This window comes from Medicago truncatula, chromosome 1 (assembly GCF_003473485.1).
Source record: "Medicago truncatula cultivar Jemalong A17 chromosome 1, MtrunA17r5.0-ANR, whole genome shotgun sequence".
Lineage (NCBI taxonomy): Eukaryota > Viridiplantae > Streptophyta > Magnoliopsida > Fabales > Fabaceae > Medicago > Medicago truncatula.
In genome coordinates, this window is record NC_053042.1 from 26,434,114 (window position 1) to 26,459,507 (window position 25,394).

At 34.3% G+C, this 25,394-nt stretch overlaps 1 protein-coding gene across 4 annotated transcripts; it reads right to left on the reverse strand.

Annotated features, from left to right (window-relative positions):
* Positions 1 to 13,880: 13,880 nt before the first annotated feature.
* Positions 13,881 to 21,742, reverse strand: LOC25483501 (uncharacterized). 4 transcript variants are annotated; one of them, XM_024776854.2, is made up of 14 exons: positions 21,579 to 21,742; positions 20,475 to 20,819; positions 20,244 to 20,330; positions 19,482 to 19,579; positions 18,052 to 18,117; positions 17,886 to 17,963; positions 17,114 to 17,471; positions 16,846 to 16,947; positions 16,588 to 16,747; positions 16,318 to 16,497; positions 15,667 to 15,801; positions 15,268 to 15,350; positions 14,592 to 14,685; positions 13,881 to 14,491 (listed from the first exon to the last, which is right to left on the reverse strand). In XM_024776854.2, exons 7-14 carry the CDS (start codon positions 17,386 to 17,388, stop codon positions 14,402 to 14,404), a joined length of 1,119 nt encoding a protein of 372 aa, XP_024632622.2. In that variant the 5' UTR covers positions 17,389 to 17,471; positions 17,886 to 17,963; positions 18,052 to 18,117; positions 19,482 to 19,579; positions 20,244 to 20,330; positions 20,475 to 20,819; positions 21,579 to 21,742; the 3' UTR covers positions 13,881 to 14,401. The 4 variants fall into 4 exon arrangements, 3 of the variants coding, with proteins under 3 accessions (XP_024632622.2, XP_013467651.2, XP_039682645.1); XM_013612197.3 differs by lacking the exon at positions 20,475 to 20,819; XR_003009548.2 differs by lacking the exon at positions 20,475 to 20,819 and having other exon boundaries at positions 14,443 to 14,491; positions 15,263 to 15,350.
* Between the last annotated feature and the right edge of the window lie 3,652 nt (positions 21,743 to 25,394).

Genomic DNA, 25,394 nt, shown 5'->3' on the forward strand with positions numbered 1-25,394 from the left:
GGACCAAAATGAAAACGTGAAATTAATTAGGGGACCATTGAATTAAATAAGTCTAAAATAAATTACTAGGAATATTTTTTTTTGTTTGACAAGATATATCTTCTTATATATTAAAGTTAACACATAAGCATATTTTAGCCCTAATTTTAACCTAAACCTATTGCATAAATTTACTATTTTAACCCTGATGCTAAATTCCTTTGTTTAACCTTATTGAATTTCCCCCTTCTCAATTTTTCGATACATCTTCTTATATATTAAAGTTAACACAGAAGCATATTTTAGCCATAATTTTAACCTAAACCTATTGCATAAATCTTCTTATATATTAAAGTTAACACAGAAGCATATTTTAGCCCTAATTTTAACCTAAACCTATTGCATAAATTTACTATTTTAGCCTTGATGCTAAATTCCTTTGTTTAACCTTATTGAATTTTCTCCTTTCTCAATTTCTCGATACATCTTCTTATATATTAAAGTTGCTATCTTTTGCATTCATGCTACATAGTAGGGAGCTGAACAATGCATTCAAATGATAGAATTTGTTTTCTAATTTATTTGGTTTTACCTAAATCTTTTAAAAGGAAAAATTAATTATCTTCTTTTTCATTTTTATTTTGTTTGATGTAACGAAATTAAAGTTATTCTATTTTAATATTTATGACTTGGAATGTATCCTAAATCGTGTATTTTGTATGATTGAACGGAATTAAAGTTCTTCTATTTGTATGGTTTTTGACTTATTGTTATATGACTTATGACTCATTCTACTATAGTTTAATACAAGCTTATGTTACATTTTTTGACAAACTTAGGTTACATTGTTAGTTACTACATTCTATAAGACCCGTGCGTCAGCACGGGTCAGAGTTCTAGTACTAGGAAAAACTTGTATATGTATACACGAATAATTTGCTAGTTTCCAATGTATAAATATGAAATGAAGGGATTATCAAAGGTTAATCAATCCATTCAATTAAATCATATCATATATATCAATAGTATATATAAAGTAAGGTTTTTTATGACATGTGTTACTTTCACGTTTATTCGCAATATTTTCTAGTTTTTAAAATCAATATTTGATTTGACATAAATATCTCAATAAACTTTTGATCTTATCTATTAAATATTTTAGTTAACTTTTTTATTGAATTCCTAATATTTTATGTAACAAAAATATCTCAACAAATTACATACGATACCCTTCAACTATAACTCATCAATCAATCAATATCAATAGTGTATATATGAAGTAAAGTTTTTTATGCCACATGTCACTTTGATGTTTATTCGCAATATTTTTATTATTTTTTATTTTCTAAAACCAATATTTGATTTGACATAAATATCTCAACAAACTTTTGATCTTATCTATTAAATATTTTACTTAACTTTTTTTATTGAATTCATAATATTTTATGTAACAGAAATATCTCAACAAATTACATACGATACCTTTCAACTATAAATCATCAATCAATCAATAACATATATATAAAGTAAGGCTTTTTATGTCACGTGTCACTTTCACGTTTATTCGCAGTATTTTTATTATTTTCGTTTTTTTAAAACCAATATTTGATTTGGCATAAATATCTCAACAAACTTTTGATCATATCTATTAAATATTTTACTTAACTTTTTCATTGAATTTCTAATATTTTTTTATGCAACAGAAATAACACAAATTCCTAAAACTTAATTTTATTATATATGTGTTAGGATTTTTACTAAATCCAATTAATTTTATCTATATGTACATCTATAAATTTACGAGTAATTATAATATGGTATATTTTATTATATTTGTGTGTATTTATTAAGATATTCATCCTATTCCAATCCGTGATAAATTTTATTTGCGGATATCATACATATAATTTTTTTATCTTTTTGAATATGTCTAACCCGACAACGCTGGATAAATACACTAGTGTGTGTGTGTGTGTGTGTGTGTGTGTGTATATATAAACCTTTTATAGTTGGCGAATTCTATGGTACACTCAAAAATTTGAGTGTACCGGTACATCAAATCATCAAATTCATATTGAAACGAGTTGTTTTTTTTTGAAGAAAAATAATTATTTTCTCTCATTAAAAATCACCAAATATGGACGGCCGCATCACAACGCCACCGTACAACTTGTTAGGAGAAAGTGGGTTTCGCGGCCGCGAAACGGTGGAGCGGGGCGGCCAATAGCAGGTTAAAGCGGACGCTATTTGGGTCGGAGCACAAAACGAGAGAGAGAGAGAGAGAGAGAGAGAGAGAGAGAGAGAGAGAGAGAGAGAGAGAGAGCCAAAATGACCGTGTTTTGGTTTTTTTTTTCTGGTTTGAGATCTTATTTGCAGGAGAGAAATAGGAAAGGAAGAGGAAAGAGAAGAAGAAGTTTGAGATCTAACGTTAAAGTGAGATCTGAAACTTTTCCTTTGTTAAAAGTGGGATACAGCTCTACTTTTCCTTTGTTAAATAAAAGTGGAATACAGCTACAATACTTTGCATTTTTTCTTTCTTTCTTTTTTTATCACAGTTCTTTTTACTATTTATATATAGCTTGTGTCAGTTGCAGTTCTCTTTATCAAAGTACATAGATTACTTAATATTAAATATATTACTTAATATCAAATATATTACTTATGTCTAATTGCAGTTCTTTTTTTATTCAATTATTCAAGAATATTTATGGTATTTTAGTATATTTTTTGTATATTATGGTATTTTAATATTAAATATATTAGTGTCCGCGTCATGTAAAAGCTCCCGCTACGCGCCCGCATACTACGCCGCGCCGATTTTTGGGGTGGCCGTGCCACGCCACTTTACCGCTTTGACAACAGAGATTAGAGCATCTCCAGTGGGAGGTCCTTACTTAATAAGGACATGTTTCTGTTAAGGACCTCCATTGGAGGAAGAGAAAATGAGTCCCCATTAAGCAACATGTAACTATATAAGGCCCCACTCCCTCCTAGGTGACTAACGGGTCCCACGTTTCAAAGAAGTAATAAAATATGTACTATGTGCTCCCACTTACAAAAGAAGTAATATTTTAATAATGGCTTAATACATGCTTTAGTCCCTTAACTTATTTTTGGATTTCATTTTTGTCCCCTAACTAAAAAAACGTCTCAAATTGGTCCCTTATGTATTCTACCGTTATCTATTTTGGTCCTCGTAGTTACTTTTTTTATTCTTAATATTTGTAATATGATTATAATTGTTCGATTGAAGATCCATAGTATGTTACAGTGGACCACTTGTGTAACACCCCGTTTTCCCAATATACAAATTTCTTAAACATTTATCAGAGTAAAAACCATAAACGGGATATCACACAGAAACGTAATCCAAAAACAGTTAAATAATAATTTAACTTTCACATAATATCTTAACATAGCAGCGGAATATTAGTTCAGAAATCATAAATCAGTTTGGCACGCAGGCCCCAACAAAGTATCTCAAAAGAGTTAATCAAAACAGAAATTATCATAGCAGTTCACGTAAAAGAATGAAGCATGTTATAGCATATAACCCCATCCCGTTACGTATCAGAGCGACCTAGACGACACAGAGAAGGCAAGGCCACTCACGACGGCAACTGCACACTAAGCACGATCACCTGCAAGTTACCCATACGAAGGGCAACATTTTCAAGTAGAAGGGGTGAGATTTCATAACAAAATAACATTAATCAATGTAATTGTGAATCATAAATTAACATCATAATCATTTCTTTAACAACATTACATAATTGCTAAACAGTTATCGCGTAATCATATATCCAATTATCATGAACAACATAGCATAATTGATAAACACTTATCACGTAATCACATATTCAATCATTATCAACAAGGCATCTTAATCATGACAATGTGACAATGCTCTTAGAATCCTTATATGCATGTGGTACCAATCGTCATCATAAGTATTAATATATTTTAATCGTGCGGAGGACAAAGCTCCTATAAAACGTGCGGAGGACAAAGCTCCTAATAAACGTGGTGAGGACTAAGCTCAATGATATGCTATGCATGGACTCTTAACAACAAAACACCGTAATCAACATATCAACATGCATCCAATAATTTGGAGCTAAACTTCATCATATACCATATGTACTTAGTTAAATAACGGAAGCAGCATAAACAAGTCACATAACAAGATGATATCATTATATCAATAGCAAATCATTTGCATCATAATTAACTTTCATATCTTACATGATTGTACAATACATTAATCATGCTCAATTAACGACAACATGTCTTAAAGGCATTACAGATCACATTAAACGTCATCATTAGGTTTCATTACCAATTAGGGGTTCACTCTTGATCAACACGTGCGACACAGATCGCACAAACACTCAAACAACTACATTCTGGTTGTGCTCGCGAGGCGAGAGTTCTTACTCGCCATGGCGAGTACCACTCATCTTCCAAACTAGTGTTGTTCTGGGTTCAATCTGATCCTACATTCATTCCTAATCAATACTAGGTATGTTCATGCACTCTAAGGCATCCAAGGTCCAACTAAAAAGGTCGAAACACAAAATCTAACATGCTCTCTGCCTAAGCTCGCGAGGCGAGGAAGGGTTGTTCGCTGTGGCGAGCGATACCAGAATCACTCGCGAGGCGAAAGGAAAGGGCTCGCGTGGCGAGCGATGAAGTTCATCACTCGCGAGGCGAGGATCATAGCTCGCCGTGGCGAGCGATGAATGTCGCTACGGCCAGGTTTCCTAAAATCACAAAAATCCTTCGATCCACATGGTTCTAAGCTTGTTTTTTATTCCAAAGTTCGTCCTAAACATTATCTAAGGTCTAGGAACACTTTCTACATCAATTAAACCAATTCTCACCGTTTGATCATCAATTCTAAGGTTTTGACCTAGTTTTCGTTTTCTCCAATTAGTCCTAATTCTTGCTAATTATTCATCAGAATTACAACAGCTAATATTACTAAGTTATTAGTCTCACCCTTACCTTAAATTTGCAGAAAATCGCAGCCCTCTTGGTCTCTTGCTCCTCTCTAAGCTTTTTCTCCCTTTTTCCAAAAGTTTTCACGTACAATTAGTTTTTCTAAAAAATTAGGTCTTCCCTATTTATATCTGTTCTTAATTACTTATCTTATCTCACTTTCTCCCCTAAAACTATCTAAAATATCAAAACAGCCCTCAACTAAATATTTTATATTATTTTCAAATCTTTATTTTATTTAACAATAAAATAATTCTCATATCCTTATCAAATCTTCCAAAACTCATAACTTATCACGTCATCGATCAAATCATCATAAATCATCAAAACATACCAAAATCATGCATATATTATATAATTATAATATAATCACCTAAACTCGATTAAATAAACGATTAAACGAAAGTGGGCGTTACAACTCTCCCCCACTTAAAAGATTTTCGTCCTCGAAAATTTACCTCAAGCAAACAACTCTGGATAAGACTTCAGCATCTTACTCTCAAGCTCCCACGTCAAGCTTTCACCAGTCGCTCCCGTCCAAACGACTCTCACGAGAGGTATCTCCTTGCCTCTCAAAGTCTTCACTTTACGATCATCAATCCTTACCGGTAAAGTCTCTACCGTAAGGTTGTCTCTAACTTGCACATCGTCACTTTGGATTACATGAGATGGATCCGGAACATACTTTCGAAGTTGCGACACATGGAAAACGTTGTGCAATTTCGAAAGATGCGGCGGTAAACCCACTCGGTAAGCCACCGTTCCAACTCTTTCCAATATCTGATATGGACCAATGAACTTCGGGGTCAACTTCTTTGACTTCAAAGCACGTCCTACACCAGTCATAGGAGTGACTCTCAAAAACACGTGGTCTCCTTCTTGAAACTCAAGATCTTTTCTACGTTTATCATGATAACTCTTTTGTCGACTCTGCGACGCCTTCATTTTCTCTTGGATCATCTGAACCTTCTCAGTAGTTTGCTGAACAATCTCTGGTCCTAAGACCACTCTTTCACCTGACTCAAACCAGCACAACGGGGTTCTGCATCTCCGACCATATAAAGCCTCGAAAGGTGTCATTCCAATACTTGAATGATAACTATTATTGTATGTGAACTCGGTCAACGGAAGATGACTATCCCAAGTTCCTCCTTGCTCGAGAACACAAATCCTCAACAAATCCTCTAGCGACTGAATTGTCCTCTCCGACTGACCATCTGTCTGCGGATGATACGCCGAACTCAACCTCAACTTCGAACCCAAAGCCTCTTGCAAACTTTTCCAAAATCTAGAAGTAAATCTTGGATCTCTATCTGACACAATGCTCGAAGGAACACCAAGCAACTTCACAATCTCCTTGATATAAATCTCTGCCAACTGGGCAACAGGGAAACTAATATTAATTGGTAGAAAATGAGCCGACTTCGTCAATCTATCAACAATAACCCAAATTGCGTCGTTCCCTCTAGGAGTATTTGGCAAACTCGTCACAAAATCCATGGATATACTATCCCATTTCCATTCTGGCACATCTAAAGGTACCATCATTCCAGCAGGTTTCTGATGCTCAACTTTCGACTTCTGACAAACTAAACAGGAATACACAAACTGTGCCACATATCGTTTCAAACCAGACCACCAGAAAATCTTCTTTAAATCATGATACATCTTCGTAGCTCCCGGATGAATACTCAAGCTACTTCTATGACTCTCTTCTAGAATCATCTTCTTAATCTCTTCATTGTCTGGGATACAAATACTTCCTCGGAATCTCAACACACCTTGATCATCGATTTTAAAATCACTGTCTTCAGTCTGATCTCTAGCAACCAACAAGTCCACAAACTTTACATCAACTCTCTGTGCTTCCTTGATACTTTTCAGGAATTCACTATCAATCTTCAGCATACCCAATTTCACACTCTGAGGTGACCATTCGCAAACCAAACTCATATCTCTAAACTGTTCAAGCAATTCGAACTCTCTAACCATCAAAGCGGACATATGCAATGTCTTCCTACTCAAGGCATCTGCAACAACATTAGCTTTACCTGGATGATAATTCAAACCAAAGTCATAATCTTTCAACAATTCAAGCCATCTTCGCTGTCTCATATTCAATTCCTTCTGATCGAACAAATACTTCAAACTCTTGTGATCACTAAACACCTCAAATCTCGAACCATACAAGTAATGACTCCATATCTTCAATACAAAGACTACGGCCGCTAACTCAAGGTCATGCGTAGCATAATTCTTCTCATGAACTCTCAATTGTCTTCAAGCATAAGCTACCACTTTACCTTCTTGCATAAGCACACCTCCTAAACCCAGTTTGGATGCATCACAATATACCACAAAAGGTTCATCTGACTTCGGAAAAATTAACACTGGAGCAGTCGTCAAACGCTTCTTCAATTCACTGAAACTGTTCTCACAATGGACGTCCCACACAAAAGTTTTACCTTTACAAGTCAACTGCGTTAGCGGAAGAGCTAACTTAGAAAATCCTTCAATAAACCTTCTATAGTAACCAGCTAAACCCAAGAAACTTCTAATCTCAGTAACTGACTTAGGAATCTCCCACTGTGATACCGCTTCAACTTTAGACGGATCCACTGCAATACCATCACCAGAAATAACATGGCCTAGAAAACTCACTTCTTTCAACCAGAATTCACACTTAGACAATTTAGCATAAAGTTTCTTCTCTTTCAACACTTGCAAAACAATCTTCAGATGCTCAGCATGTTCTTCTTCAGTCTTGGAGTAAATCAAAATATCGTCGATAAACACAACCACAAACCGATCCAAAAATGCGTGGAAGATGCGATTCATATACTCCATAAACACTCCAGGTGCATTGGTAACACCAAAAGGCATAACTTTATATTCATAGTGACCATAACGCGTTCTGAAAGCTGTCTTCTGCATATCTTCATCCTTTACTTTAATCTGGTGATAACCTGACCTCAAATCAATCTTGCTAAAAACACGTGCACCCACTAACTGATCCATCAAATCATCAATTCTCGGAAGTGGATACCTATTCTTGATAGTTACCTTGTTCAACTGCCGATAATCAATACATAACCGCATACTACCATCTTTCTTCTTTACTAACAAAACCGGCGCTCCCCAAGGTGAAACACTTGGTCTAACAAACTTCTTCTCAAGCAAATCTTCCAACTGTTTCTTCAACTCAGATAACTCGGAAGCAGACATACGATAAGGTGCCATCGAGACCGGCTTCGTTCCAGGAACAAGATCAATAGAAAACTCAACTTCTCTCTCTGGAGGCACATCAGGAATCTCATCTGGAAAAACTTCAGGAAATTCACACACCACCGGTAACCTATCAATCACTGCTTGATTCTCAATAGATAAAGTAGCCATTATCGAAAACATCATGATACCGTCGCGTTCCAGTTGCTTCAGCTGCTTAGTAGATAAAAACTCTGCACCACTTTCCTCTTCGACGGAAGAGAAATGCACTGACTTGCTAAAACAATTAATAAGAACGTGGTTGTACTCTAACCAGTTCATACTCAGAATCACATCCATACCGCTCAAAGGTAGACAAACTAAATCCATTTCAAAATCACGACCAAACATAGACAAAGGACATTTCAAACATACGAGAGAAGTAGTCACCGAACCCTTAGCTGGAGTTTCGACAACCATCTCTCCATTCATATCAGACAAATCAAAACCCAAAGCAGAAACACAATCGAAAGCAATAAAACAATGCGTAGCACCAGTATCAATAATAGCAACTAAAGGAGTATTATTAATATAGCAAGTACCTCTGATCAAACGATCCTCGTTCTCTGTTTGAGTACCAGTCAAAGCAAAGACTCTACCAGTAGTCGGCGCCCTCTTAGGCTGAGTACACTGTGAACTAATGTGACCCTCTCCATTGCAGTTAAAACACACAATGTCTGTACGCTTGCATTCAGCTACAATATGACCTTTCTTGCCACACCGAACACACTTCTTGATTTCTTCAGGGCAGACACTGCTTTTGTGGCCTTTCCCACCATAATTGAAACACACAATCTCTGCAGCATCCTTCTTCTTAGGCCGCCTATCATCGACCATCCTCTGTTTCCCTTTATCAGCGGGGGCACTGTACGGCTTAGGACGACTCTGCTGTCCCTTGCCCTTCCTCTCATTCACTACCTTGTAGTGAGCCTTCGTATCCTCTTCATAGATCCTGCAGCTATTAACCAAATCCGGAAAAACTCTCAGTTGTTGGTACCCAATCGCCCTCTTGATGTCGGGCCTCAAACCGTTCTCGAACTTGATGCATCTCGAGAACTCAGCATTCTCAGCAGTATAGTGCGGGTAGAACTTTGACAGCTCCACGAACTTGGCAGCATACTCTGTCACAGACATGTTTCCTTGCTTCAACTCAAGGAACTCGATCTCCTTCTTCCCGCGAACATCTTCCGGAAAGTATCTTCTCAGGAACTCTCTCCTGAAAACAACCCAAGTCACAACAGCTCCCTCCTGCCCAAGGGTAGGCAGAAGAGCAACCCACCAGTCATCAGCTTCCTCGGCTAGCTGATGAGTACCAAACCGCACTTTCTGATCCTCAGTGCACTGCATAACCCGGAAAATCCTCTCAATCTCCTTAAGCCACGTCTGGGCTCCATCAGGGTCATAACGTCCTTTGAAAGTTGGAGGGTTCTTCTTCATAAAAGTCTCCAACATCCTAGCTTCAGCATTCGCACCAGCATTTGCGTTAGGTTGTTGTCCCACAGCTTGGGCAACAGCTTGTAGAGCAGCAGCTAACGCAGCATCGTTTCTTCCAGCCATTCCTGATATTCTACAAAAGTAGCAATAACAACATAAGATAGTAATATAAATATTACAAAGACTCGACACGACTCTCTAATTGACCGAACGGACCGACCTACTCTGATACCAATTGTAACACCCCGTTTTCCCAATATACAAATTTCTTAAACATTTATCAGAGTAAAAACCATAAACGCGATATCACACAGAAACGTAATCCAAAAACAGTTAAATAATAATTTAACTTTCACATAATATCTTAACATAGCAGCGGAATATTAGTTCAGAAATCATAAATCAGTTTGGCACGCAGGCTCCAACAAAGTATCTCAAAAGAGTTAATCAAAACAGAAATTATCATAGCAGTTCACGTAAAAGAATGAAGCATGTTATAGCATATAACCCCATCCCGTTACGTATCAGAGCGACCTAGACGACACAGAGAAGGCAAGGCCACTCACGACGGCAACTGCACAATAAGCACGATCACCTGCAAGTTACCCATACGAAGGGCAACATTTTCAAGCAGAAGGGGTGATATTTCATAACAAAATAACATTAATCAATGTAATTGCGAATCATAAATTAACATCATAATCATTTATTTAACAACATTGCATAATTGCTAAACAGTTATCGCGTAATCATATATCCAATTATCATGAACAACATAACATAATTGATAAACACTTATCACGTAATCACATATTCAATCATTATCAACAAGGCATCTTAATCATGACAATGTGACAATGCTCTTAGACTCCTTATATGCATGTGGTACCAATCGTCATCATAAGTATTAATATACTTTAATCGTGCGGAGGACAAAGCTCCTATAAAACGTGCGGAGGACAAAGCTCCTAATAAACGTGGTGAGGACTAAGCTCAATGATATGCTATGCATGCACTCTTAACAACAAAACACCGTAATCAACATATCAACATGCATCCAATAATTTGGAGCTAAACTTCATCATATACCATATGTACTTAGTTAAATAACGGAAGCAGCATAAACAAGTCACATAACAAGATGATATCATTATATCAATAGCAAATCATTTGCATCATAATTAACTTTCATATCTTACATGATTGTACAATACATTAATCATGCTCAATTAACGACAACATGTCTTAAAGGCTTTACAGATCGCATTAAACGTCATCATTAGGTTTCATTACCAATTAGGGGTTCACTCTTGATCAACACGTGCGACACAGATCGCACAAACACTCAAACAACTACATTCTGGTTGTGCTCGCGAGGCGAGAGTTCTTACTCGCCATGGCGAGTACCACTCATCTTCCAAACTAGTGTTGTTCTGGGTTCAATCTGATCCTACATTCATTCCTAATCAATACTAGGTATGTTCAGGCACTCTAAGGCATCCAAGGTCTAACTAAAAAGGTCGAAACACAAAATCTAACATGCTCTCTGCCTAAGCTCGCGAGGCGAGGAAGGGTTGTTCGCCGTGGCGAGCGATACCAGAATCACTCGCGATGCGAAAGGAAAGGGCTCGTGTGGCGAGCGATGAATGTCGCTACGGCCAGGTTTCCTAAAATCACAAAAATCCTTCGATCCACATGGTTCTAAGCTTGTTTTTTATTCCAAAGTTCGTCCTGAACATTATCTAAGGTCTAGGAACACTTTCTACATCAATTAAACCAATTCTCACCGTTTGATCATCAATTCTAAGGTTTTGACCTAGTTTTCGTTTTCTCCAATTAGTCCTAATTCTTGCTAATTATTCATCAGAATTACAACAACTAATATTACTGAGTTATTAGTCTCACCCTTACCTTAAATTTGCAGAAAATCGCAGCCCTCTTGGTCTCTTGCTCCTCTCTAAGCTTTTTCTCCCTTTTTCCAAAAGTTTTCACGTACAATTAGTTTTTCTAAAAAGTTATGTCTTCCCTATTTATATCTTTTCTTAATTACTTATCTTATCTCACTTTCTCCCCTAAAACTATCTAAAATATCAAAACAGCCCTCAACTAAATATTTTATATTATTTTCAAATCTTTATTTTATTTAACAATAAAATAATTCTCATATCCTTATCAAATCTTCCAAAACTCATAACTTATCACGTCATCGATCAAATCATCATAAATCATCAAAACATACCAAAATCATGCATATATTATATAATTATAATATAATCACCTAAATTCGATTAAATAAACGATTAAACGAAAGTTGGCGTTACAACCTGCATCCAATTTGTTCTTCCGATTCTTCTTCTCCTTCCAAGTTCTTCCTCTGGTTATCAAACTTCAAACCCATTTCAATTTCTTCCTCCTTACAACAACCAACAACACACAATTAATACAAATAAATCACCATAAACACCTAATTTTTCTTCTTTTTCTTCATCTTCTTCCCCCTTCTTCAACATCATGCTCAAGAACAAAAATCCAACACCCCATAAACTAAACACAAACGAAAGCATATACAACCAATCATAAATCGAAGATAAATCAGACCTGAAAATCGAAATCGAAAACGCAACAGAAGCAGAAAATTGAAGACGAAACTTGTATCAACGTCCATTCTGCTATTAACCGTGTGGTTGTTCACACTTCAAAAAATTGGACTTCCATCAGATATTGATGTATCTTCTAAAGAGAAACTCTCAACCCGATATTTATGTTTTGGTTTAAGCATATCTAACAGAAAACCCTATAATTTTCTTTTCTTGCTCTATTCAATAATGTTGATGTCATGCATTTTATCCACATGAAATTTGGAAACAGTTTTCTAAAATTGTTAGTTGAAAAGAAGAAAAAAGAAAATCATGACAATAATATAACAAATAATGGAATGAACCTCCACACATAGAAAAATGAGGAACTTAAAAAGGGTTGAAATTCAATTTTTTTTAATTCATGATGTGTTGATGATGATGAGAGAATTTGGAGATTTTTTTTTAATTCATGATAAGGAATTTAAAAAGGGGTTGAATCTGAATTCTTGAAGAATGAATAAATAAGAATGAGAATTAAGATGATGATTCTAGGTTGTTGTTGTTGAGGAACAAACAATGAGTTTTGATGATGAAGAATGAATGAATAAGAACAAAGATGATGATGATTTTGGGTGTCCAAGTTTATTTCTTTCTTTCTTTTTGGATTAATGGAAGATTGATGAAGATGAGAGAAGAAGAGGAAGAAAAATCTGAAAAATATGGTTTACACTAAAATACAATAGACCTTACATTATCCAACAATCCACTTTTAAAAAAAAAATCAAAAGGTTAAAATTAAAAAATTTATGAAGGTCCATGGTGGACCACCTTTAAATATGGTTCACTTTAGATATTTGGTGTTAAAAACTAACGGAAAGGACCAAAAGAGGCAACGACAGAAAACATAAGGGATCAAATTGAAACGTTTTTTAGTTAAGGGACCATTTTGAAAAAAAAGAATTAAATTAAGGGACTAAATGATGTATTAAGCCTTTAATAATTAATAGTTGTTTTTAACATTATTGTATCTATTTGTCATCATTTTAAATAAAACGTAATTCATGCAAATTATTATTATTATTTTTTAACGAAGGTATGTAAAATTTATAATGTTAATTTTCAAATAAATATTTTATAATTTAATTTTTGTTAAGGATTATAATTAAATATTATGAGGTAATTTATAATTTAATAAATAAATTATTAGTGTACTCCCATCGGAGCCTATTTAAGTATTTTTCATTGGAGTCCTTATTAGTGTACTCCCATTGGAACCATTGAGTCCTTGATAAGTACTTTTATTAAAATATTATAAATAAATAATGTGTAACATAGGGTCCATTTAATGAGTCTCTGTTAAAGAACTGTCATTGTGAATGCTCCAGGGTGCCAGAAACTCTAGTAATATTTGAAGGACTTGTTTAGGGAATTTGTATCAACGAGAGCATCAAATCAACCACCCACCAATCCAGGGGTGAAATTCAATTTTGTAGATGGTGAAAACATTCCACCCTTGAAACTAAAAATAATAAGTATATATGAAAAATTCTTTAAAAAAAAAGTACATATGAATTAAGGATGCAAGTATAAGAAGTGAAGATAACAAGGATAGAAGTCACTGCCTTTCAACAAAAAAAGGATAGAAATCACTGAAGCTAATAATCGAATACCAAAATGTCAAAATATGTAATAAAAAAGAACACTGGTGGAAGAAGATCCAATAACTGATGGTAAAAAACACAATTGCAGCGGTGGTATTAGAGCTTCAACAGTTAAAACTAATCAGAAAATAGACGCTAGGAATGTTATTTCAATTTCATCTACTTCGACATCTTTGTCCTTGAAATCAACCTTCTAAACAATAGCCTGTTTACCCCCAAGATGAATGCTTTGTTCTTGCTCATGCTCTACCTTCTCAACTCTTATCGTGTGCAACATCAATGATCAAGACAGCAGTCTATGGATAACGCTACTGTCATTCTCCATATCAGATGAGGAATATAAGTGTTCTACAGACACCGCACACTCTGTCTCTGCCTCAATAGATCCCTTTTTTGCCTCAAAATTTGATATTACATCAAGTACCACAAACCATCATATTATCATTCCTAAAGGCAAGACGAGATATTCAAACCCGGAAACCATCATAATGAATTAGCTGAAAGCCATTGGTTATACTCATCCATCCTTATTATGAAGGAGCTTGAACTTGCAGAACCTCCTCCGCCATATGCCTTCAAGTTGGCAATGCAGAAACACATTAATGTGTATTCAAGTATTAAAAATATCAAATAGGTAAGACAAAAAAAAAAAGTGGAACTAAACCGCACGCACCTTAGCAACTTCAGAAGTATCAGTAGCATTATCAGAGCTTCGCAAGCACATTTTGAGATTATTCCGTTGCATGAATATCACAGCTCCTATGGGCCTGTCATTGATGAAAATGCCCAGTTGATCACATTATAGAATTTGACAATTCTTTAACCAAATTAAAATCCACAATAAGAGTTGGCATGCAATCATGCCTAAAAGTTGTTAGGAAAATATTTTGATTCTTCACTTAATCCCTAAGAACCAGAATCAAAAGAGGATACTCAGAGGAAGAATCAACAAATATTTAGAATTAACAAACCATAATCGAGATCCAAATGCTTTTTATCGATATAATAGTTTCCACGTATATATGTCACTGAATTTCAAGCCCAAATGCTGACAAGCGATTAGTACTGAATGATTGCAAGTTTTTTGTTCTTCTGAAGACAAAATTAGTGTAATGAGTGACTATTCCAATCACCATGCTAATGAAAAGGTTGCTCAAGTTATATAGTCAAATTTGAATTGAATTTTTATTACTGTCTCAGACAACGTCAACCTCTTGAAAACCCACTCTTCTTCTAACAAGATAATAATACAACTCAGACAACGTCAACCTCTTGAAAACCCACTCTTCTTCTAACAAGATGATAATACAAACAAAAATTTAGTAAATCTTCAAAACAAATTACCTCACCTCAGACCAATAGCAGCACTTTTTACACTGAGAAGCATGCCAATTTCATCACTTAAGTTAGAGTTCCCATCTGCCCGAACTCCCTGCATAGTAACCATGGTAACAAAAAGTGATTAAAAATTTCAACAAAAAAATGGGGGACCACATTGCCAGTGCATGATTCTGTCATATTCAATTATTACAATCTAACTGGCAAAAATTAGTTATGCATTAAGCTCTAAAAAAAGCAGCAAGCAGCAGAGAAAATTCTTGGTACAAATTCGGATTTTATTTATTATTATTTGGTTAAAATGTCACTGATTTGTAGTGAAAGTTTGACTACACAAACATGCACTAAATACAAAATTAGAGCATGTTAAGAACAATAGAAACTAAGGTGATTATATCCTGAATTATTACCAGACACTCTCCATAAAATCCTCTACCCAGCCGAACCCTGAAAACCTTATCCAGCAATTTACTTGCAGCATTCTGGCGAGCTAAAAGAGATGAATTTCCTTTAGCAATTAACTCTTCAACACTCAATTCCAGCAACTGCAATACAGATTTTTCAAAGGATAGGCAATATTTAGCGAATATACATAATAAACAGAGATAAATAAAGAGTAATAAATACAGATGTTTTTGCTTTTTGGAATGTTACAGTAAGCACATACAAGCAAGTTAGCAACAAAATAGATGGTTGCTATAGCCTGAAATGTCACAGTACTTCTTTATGACAGTGTAATAGAAAGGTTCTGAGTTTGTATTAGTCATGGCACTTCAAATAACCAACCAACTTATGAAGTTGTTTATTCTCTTCCTAAGCAGGAAACAAACAGATGACAGATCAACAGTCAAAGGTCATAAGACATGTCTACAATCTCAGGAGGATGCATAGTTCTAAGTAGCTCGAACACATTAATCTATTTGACTTGGCTTAAGTAAATTACATCCTTTTGAGGAGAAGAAATCGTATATATACACAAATTTATTACTTAAATCCATTGTATTTGTGTCAACTTAAATTAAATACCTGCTTAAACAACACCCAAGGATAATCAGTCATACCTGCTTAAACATGTATGGGTTAGAAATGCAGCTAAACCTCGACCGCCATTCACTCAGTCCAATGTTAAAGGGTTTAATGTCAGGCAAGCTCCAATGGCGAAGATCAGCATCCTCAATATACTTAAGAATAAGCTCCACTCGCCCTTTATCTTTTGAGTCCACCAAACTTGGAACCACACCCTTCAAAAAAATCCAAGCATCTTTCTACCTCAGCCATTGTTGCATGAGATGCAAAAGAACTAAAGCGCATAAACAAATTTAAATTCTTACATTAGAAGTTTGAATGTCTTCGTGTTTGTCGGTAAAGTACTCATAAACAGCTCTTGAACTACTCTTTTCATGGTTAAGATTAATCATAATATTCTCAGGACACTCATTTGTAGAAGGAATCTGTGAAAGCACCGATTTTCGATGATCAAACCCAATAATCCTAGATACATACAAAATAATTACATCAATTATAATTAATCAAAATCACATGAGAAATGGAATTAAAAATACATATATAACACAGTGCAATAAACCTACTTGCAATTTGATTGATGGGAAAGTTTGAAAATGAATTCCTTTGGAGGAAGAAAGTCAAGCAAATAGCATGTCTGAAGGCTTTCAATGCACAAATCTTCAACCCTATATTATAACAAATATGTAAATTTCTGTTATAATATTAAAAACAGAAACTTTACAATGACCCTTTTCACCCATTTCAATTTTTCAACTACAGAATCAAGTTAAGCACATAAATTAGAAAAAAGAAGAAAAAAAAATTAGTGGGTTGAAGAATGAAGAAACGAACCTGAAAGCGAGGGAAGGGACAGAAGAGAAAGGTAAAGAAAGGGAAGGGAGATCGTGACGAGTGTGGAAGAGGTGAGCAAAGAGAGAAGAGAAAGCTCCAGAAAATGAAGGGTAATTGTAGAGAACTACGTTGGGAACTTTGTCTTCTGAAGCTTTAGCTATGGCTTCTAATGCTGCATCTGAACGTAAGCTTCTATACCCAATTTCTACGCATGGAGGGAATGAGAATTGGATGTTCTTCTTCATCCCCCATTTTCCAAGCAAACACCATTTCATCTGAATGAGATTTATTTTTCACTGATTTTGTTGTTGTTCCAATAACCCTTTTAGTATGACCAAGACTTTAGAAGGTAGCCTCTCTAACATAAATTAACATTTTTAATTAATTACACAAAATTACCTAAAACCCCTTATCTAAATTAAAGTTTCACATTTGTTTTTTTTTTATATTCTCATTTTTTTCCTATTTTTCTTTCTTTGAGAAATTCCTTCAAAATAATAAAAGAGTTTAATTGTGGTGGGTCGACATTCCAAAACTGTTTTGCATAAACAACCAATCAAAACATTCTGAATTGCCATGTTTGACCCACGTTAATTAAAAAATATTAATTGATGTGGCAATTCAGAATGTTTTGTCCGAGCTGATGGTGTTGTCCGAGCTCCTTCAGAATTCTCAATAACTTTAGGATTCTGAAAAGGGCATAAACATTAGTCCAGGCAAAAACCATGCACCAAAACATGTCCAAAAGTAATCAGGAGAAATAGAGCCTTACCTTTCCCTCCATTAAAGGAACACATGAATTGTAGTACCCAAATCAATTCCAATAACATCACTACCAGCAGGCCTAGAACTGTAGTACAAAAGCAATTTTACAATAAGCAAATTTGATGAAAAATTGAAACTGCCATACAGTACAGAACAAAGGCAAAACAAAGCACCTGAAAGGTCAGAGCCAAACTTGCCCACTTTTGAGCTGCATATGATGGCTTAGTGCTGCCTGTCAACTGCAAAACAATAGGAAAATTATTTTCTGAATAATGCTCATTACATGTAAGACCAAAACAAATCTAACAACCACTATTGCATGAATGATGCCATGATATCAACAGTTATTATTAGTCACAATTCAAGAATCAATTATGAAATCATGAAAAATTGGACTGGGTGCAACAAAGCAGTAACAACCTGTCAGTATAGCCAGTCACAAAGGTAATCCAACAAAAATAATCAGTATCACAAAAAAATACACGGGTAAGACCAAAACAACTATAATCACCACTACCCTATGAATGAAGCCATGATATCAACCATTATTATTCACTATTTACTAGCCACAATTCAAGAATCAACAACTATTTACTAGCTATGCCAAATTAGACTATATGCAACAAAGCAATAGCATCATGTAATAGCAACAGACAATCCAACAAAAATACATAACCCAATAACCAGTAACACAAGAAATTACATGAGATTCTATTTTTATAGATAAAGTGTGTAGTACATCAAATCTGAAAACAACCAAAAATCAAAAGAAAGTTCTACAACTACAAGAAATGTTGCATTTTGCCAGGGGCAGAAGCCCTGGCAAAATGCTAAAAGCCTTGGCAACTGGACGTTTGCCAGGAGCAGAATCACCAGCAAATTTGCTCATCGCAAATGACCCTGCCAGGGGTTTAGCTCCTGGCAAATGCGCTCCTGGCAAAGGCCCTGGCTCAACCCCTGGCAAATTGTTTCTGCAAGATTGCAGGCTTTGCAGACTGTGTCAGCATCACATCAATCATTTTCAAAACATGTCAGGGACATTGCGAGGGGTTAACCCCTGGCAAATTGTGTACGATTTTTTTAAAAAAAATGTTTTTTATTTGTTTAAAAAATCAAAATATTAAAATTTAATAATTAAAATAATTTTAAAAAACATTATCTTTTTTTTGTTTAGGTAAATAATAATATTATCTAAGTATTCATTTTTTAATCACAAAAATAATTGGGGACTAAGTTCTAGCTCCAATTCTGCTCCCATAACAAAATATAGTAGAAAATTTTATTTGACAGTAACATCAACCAATCTATCTCAAGAATTTAGTGGAATTCAACTTGGAGATAAAGAAAAGTCAGAATCTTCAATCAAAAATTGTGTTATAAGCTTATACTACAATTCTGTCCTAATTTTCAAAACATAGCCAAAATGAAATAAAGAGAATTAAATCAAGCTAGTGAGTAAAGAATGAATTTCAATAATCAAAATGATCAACTAATTCAATGGTACTCCATCACCAGACTCAGCACCAAAAGTTATTGATAGCTAAAAACAGAATCATACAATACTTCTATAAATAATTAAAATTGAAAAACAGAATCAGATAACCTAGTTGCAGCAATGGATTGTGAAGACGCCTTGACTCTTATAGTCTTTGATTAAGCTTCTTCTATTTCTTCGATAACACCTCAAGTTGATCCAAGTTCCTATAAACATAGTTCAAAATTAGATAAATCAAAATACATTTAATTCAAACTCTTAGCTCATCGTAATGAAGATTAATTACAATCTTCAATCTTCACAATGAAGAGTAATTACAATCTCTTAAATTTCCTTTGACACTTCATAAAATGCACAACAATTAGCTCATCGCTCATACATCAACTCTAGCACATTTCTTTAAGCACCAAGAAAATAACAGACTCTAATGCTCAAAAACAAATCTGAATCAAAACCAACAAATGGCAGATATAATCTCATGAATGGATGACATAATACTGATCCAAATTATCATGCATATCTTCTTCTAATCTACCTCATAAAAAACAGAAAAACTATATTACTTCCACACACACCACACATATCCATATGGCAGGATTATATATTAAAATAAACAGGAGAAACTTAACTTAGTTCAAAACTAGTTATAACACTCACTCATAGATCAGAACCTTAAGAATGTGAGGTGCCACAAACATTTAATTCAGATGACGCAGTAGTGAACATAAACCAAACTTTTAACTAAAATGATACTCATACAAAATTAATTCTAAAACATATGCAGTACTGACACTCAATATTAAAATGAATGCTAGTTATGCGAAGGTCACTATATCAAACAGACTTTAAAAATTTTAAGAAGTAACAAACCTGATGAACGGCGGCGGTGGTTTCTTGAGCGATTGAGAACACGGCGAACACGGCTTCTAGAAGAAGAACAAAAAACGACCACACAGGCTGCAATTATCATAGCATAGGTAAATGCAATATGAGTCAAATTAGCACAGGTCTTATAAGCAAAAAAATACATTCACAGTGCAATTTGAATAAATGAATTAGAAAACAACTTATAAAAGTTGAATGCATTGTTCAGCTCCATACTTTATAGCATGAATGCAACAGATATCATCACCATAAACACCATTTGATCAACCTTGTAATTACATAAACCATACATCCAAAGATTTATTTTTCAAACAGCATGTTATGAAAACGGCAGAAGTAGTAATGAGAAACATATCTGCACCATCCTTATAGAAAAGAGAAATACTTCTACTTCTTCCATATGATAAGAATCAAATTTTGGTTTAGTTCTCAACTAAATAAGTCATCTCAAGTGCTATTTAATTAAGAGTTTAAGTCTCAAGGATACAATTGAAGTTGCAATTGAAATCCAGACACAAACAAATTTTGAGGCATCTTCATTCATAAACAAATTAAACTCCCCTGCCACAAACAAAAATCATAGTAAATAAATAACAGGTAAAAAGGAAGGAAATAAAAAGAGTGATTAACAACAATAATAAAAAAAAACTATAAGGTGATTAACAACAATAGTAAGTAAGAAGGTTCATAACCAAAAGGAAAGAAAGAGATAACAAAGTCATGTACATACAATTGTAGGAAGTAAGAATGATTTACCCCAAGTTAACAACTTCATTCCATGAAGAAATGTCCTATTTTTTTGAGTAAAAATGGTTGACAAGTACATGCATGATAACTCATTTCAACAAGTATAAAACTATCTCTTTGTGCCAAATATGAAACTATAGCATGATTTAGTATAACATTCTTTTATATGTGGTTGTAATGAAACTACTGATCTCATCCATAGTTTTTTTCTTCAATATCTTTCAAAAGTATTCAGTAATTACACAACAGAACTAGCAATTACACAATTTCAAAAGTTCAATAAGCAGCAGAACTTGTATTCAGCAGTATTACAGCTGCAACAACAACAGAACTTGTATTCAGCAATTACACAATTTCAATAAGAAATCTCAACAAATATAAACAGGGATGAATCAAACCCTAAAACCCCAATTTCAATCTCACCCTCAATGTGAATCTCAATCCTGTTTGGTAATACTACCTGTTTTTGTTCTCCACGCCGTTCCAATTTGGTTTCGTCGTCGCGTTTCTCATTGTACGTATTAAAGAAAGATTTATAGAAGAGAGAAAACATGAGATCAAGAATTTACAAACCTGATGAAGAACGGCGGCGGCGGTTACCAGTGTGAAGGAAGGAAGGAAGACGTGTTTTTCAGAAATTGAGAAGATGAGAGCACCGCGCCGGCCGTTTCCTGCGTGCGTAGAAGAATGAAGGAAGGAAGAGGAATGAACGGCGCATAGAAGAATGAAGGAAGGAAGAGGAAAAATGAATGAGTAAATAGTTAATTTCTCCCCGAAATTGTAAGTTTCATCAATTACTTCTCTGAAATTAACAAAATTTCAATTACCCTCCTGAAATTTCACAACGTTAGTAATTTACCCCCTCTGTCAAATTTTTCTGTTAGTGAACATGACGTTTTACAAATACCCCCTGAAGTTTTGCACTTATGTGCAAAATGCCCCTCAAACTTAAAAATTTATATTATTTTTTTCTTAAAAACAAACAATTTGGGAAAACTACATGCATATATACATAAAAATATGCTCCAAAATGGGGGAAAATATGTATTTTTTAAAGTGACAATAATGGAATGATTTGTGGATTAATATTGGGGGTTGTGTAGTTTAAATGGTTTGAGCAAATTGTTGAAGAAGTTGGAGGAGTTAAAAGACTAAGATGGTGAAGGAGAAAATATAAATTTAAATCTGATTATTAATTTGTTTATAAACCTCTAAAAATAATAATTTGTCTATTAGAAATAACCATTATTGTCACTTTAAAAATACACATTTTTTCCTATTTTGATGTATATATGTATGTAGTTTTACCAAACTCCAAAATTAATAGTTAGCTTTAATATTTAACTATTAATTGTTTGTTTTTAAGAAAAAAATAATATAAATTTTTAAGTTTGGGGGCATTTTGCACATAAGAGCAAAACTTTAGTGGGTATTTGCAAAACGTCATGTTCACTAACAGAAAAATTTGACGAAGGGGGTAAATTGACTAACGTTGTGAAATTTCAGGGGGGTAATTGAAATTTTGTTAATTTCAGGGGGGTAATTGATGAAACTTACAATTTCAAAGGGAAAATTGACTATTTACTCAAAAATGAATCTTTATGGGGTTTGAGTAGAAATGTCTAAAATACCCTTGTTTTGTTTTTAAAACCAAGGACCATCTTGTATTTTCACTAACGATACCAAGGACCCACCGAAAATTTGCCAGGGGTTAAGGGGTTTGCTCCTAGCAAATGGTTCAGTTTGTAATTGCAATTTACCAGGGGCTTCCCTGGCGTTACTCCTGGCAAATTTGCCAGGAGCATCAGCTCCTGGCATTATTTCGTGACAAAATGCAACTTTTCTTGTAGATTGCAATTTTAGCCCCCTATTAAAAAAATGGTAAAAGTGACCCCTCATGTCTACCCCCTTTTGCAAAACATCAATCTTGACTCAGTCAACCGTATGTGGCACGCCACCTGTGTATTTATTTTTATTTTGTATTTTTTTTTAATTCCACGCGTATAATTAATTAAAAAAACCAAAAAAAAAAAAAAGGTGAGTGAAACATATTTATTAATGGAATTAAGTAAATCAAAAATAATAGAAAGAATGAAGGGCACATGAGTGAAACACGCACCACCCCATGTAACACCCCGATTTCCCAACATAAAAATTTCATTTAAAAAAATCAGAGTAATCATCACAAACGGAATGTTACACTTCTTTTCTTAAAATCAAAAATAGAATAATTAACTAATTATCCTTCAAAATTCAATAACATAATAATTCATACTTCGCAGTGGAATTTAATTCAACATTCAAAATAGTCTTTGGAACGAAGGCCTCATCGTAAACATCTCATAAATTCAAACCAACAACTTATTCATGAAAATTCATAAGTAATACGTAAGCAATAGAAAATAGCAACAAATATCCCATCCCGTTACGAATGGATTATCTAAGTCGGGCAGAATGGAAATAGTCGGGCAGAATGGAAATTTTTATGAAAATCCACCTAATCTCATGGTTTAAAGCTTAAAATTGATTCTAAACATCACCCCTATGGATTATCTAAGGTCTGTAAACACTTTCTACATCAATTCTACAATTTTTCATCATCTAATCCTCAATTCTCACTCTTAACCCTAATTTTCAATTCTCAAATTAAACCTACAACTTGTTAAATCTAATCATCAGAATTATAAGGCTTAAGAAAATTGAATGTTAGTCTCACCCTAACCTTATAAATCAAAATCGCAGCTTCTCTCTTGGTTCTCTTCTCCTCTTGACTTTTCTCCCTTTTCTCCAAAACTGAACGTACGTGAAAATAATTCTAACCTATTTTCTCCTATTTATCTCTTTCCATCTATTTTATCTTATTTCATCTTTTTCCCACAAAACTCTCTAAAATCTCAGAACAACCCCTCATCTCAATATTTATTTTATTTTCAAATCTTATTCTATTTTCAAATCTTATTCTATTAAATAATAAAATAAGACCTCTCAAATAAAATAACATACATCACATAATCACATATAAATCACATAAATCATATAATTCATTTTAATAGACTCTAAACTCATCAAAATAATTAAATAATCAAATAGGGCGTTACACCCGACCTCTCTCCCAAACAAATTAGAAACCACCAACCCCTCCTCACTTTGCCACCATTCTGCTGTAGTCCGCCACCTCCCTCCCCAAAAAAACACACGAATTCGAGACCCACAGAGATGGCGGCAACATGCTCGATTTTCATTAATCCCTTCACATGAATTTGTGGTGAGTTTCTTATTCACATGGCTCCAGCCTTCATCAAATCATCTTCAACATTTATCAATTCATCTCCTACTTTAATCAAAACCCAGAAACACGAATTCATCTCCAACATTCATCAATTCCACTCTTGCAAACGAAACTTGAACCTATTCACAACATTCACTTACTCATCAATTGCACTCTTGCTTGAAGTGAAAATCAGAAACCCAAAAAAGAAATGGTCCAATTTTGAAATTGAAAACCCTAAAACATAATTTAGGAAAATCAAAATGAGCTTCAACAACTCATAAAATTCAACATTAAAGATTGTTGACAAAGAAGACGTAGAACTGAGGTTAGATGAGGTAGTGGGTGTTGAGTTGGTAGAGAGAATGAAGGAAAAGGAGTTGGTGGTTGAGGAATGGGGGTTGTGGTAGTTTAGGATTGCTGCAATATTGATGGAGGTTAGGGAGATGGTTGAGAGAGAGAAAAGGAGAAAACACGTGCCGTCCCATTTTTTCCTTTTCCTTTTCCATTTATTTTATTTCATCATTATTATATTTTAATTTTATAAATACACGTGTGGCTTTTCATTTTTTTGTTAATTCAGAAAATACACAGCTGGCGTGACACATAGGATTGACCAAGTCAAAATTGGTGTTTTGCAAATGGGGCTAAACATGGGGGTCATGTTTGCCTTTTTTTTTAATAGGGGGCCAAAATTGCAACTTTTGCAAACTTAGGGGGTAAAAAGTGGATTTAAGCCTATTTTTTTTTTTTTTTTGCATGATATAGTGCTTTCATATATGATTTTTATGATCATATTTATCCAAAGATCAGAAAGTTTTAATAATAAAAAAAATGAAACTAAGTCATCTTCTGGTATGACGGCCTTCATAGTTGAATTTGTGTATGCATAAAAAAAATTGAAATGAAAATGCTGTAACTCTTGATGAGAAATTTGAATTTCGAAAAATCTGGGATTAACATATGATTCATCATATTCAATTGATGAAATTTCTAGGAAGGGTCAAAACCAAAAATTTAATGGTGTTATAGGGAAATGTTTGTTAGGGAAAAAATTGAGTTAACATCAAATTGTGGTAGAGGTACAATTGAGGAGGTATGAGGTAAAATTTTCATTTAAA

Excerpts from the sequence above, each read along its gene's own strand:
- LOC25483501 (XM_013612197.3), bottom strand. The coding sequence starts at position 17,388 with ATGAAATGGTGTTTGCTTGGAAAATGGGGGATGAAGAAGAACATCCAA. Across the intron at positions 16,748-16,845 it reads TCCCATCAATCAAATTGCAA|GATTATTGGGTTTGATCATC; the intron begins GTAGGTTTATTG and ends GTATGTATCTAG. Across the intron at positions 16,498-16,587 it reads AAGACATTCAAACTTCTAAT|GGTGTGGTTCCAAGTTTGGT; the intron begins GTAAGAATTTAA and ends ATTTTTTTGAAG.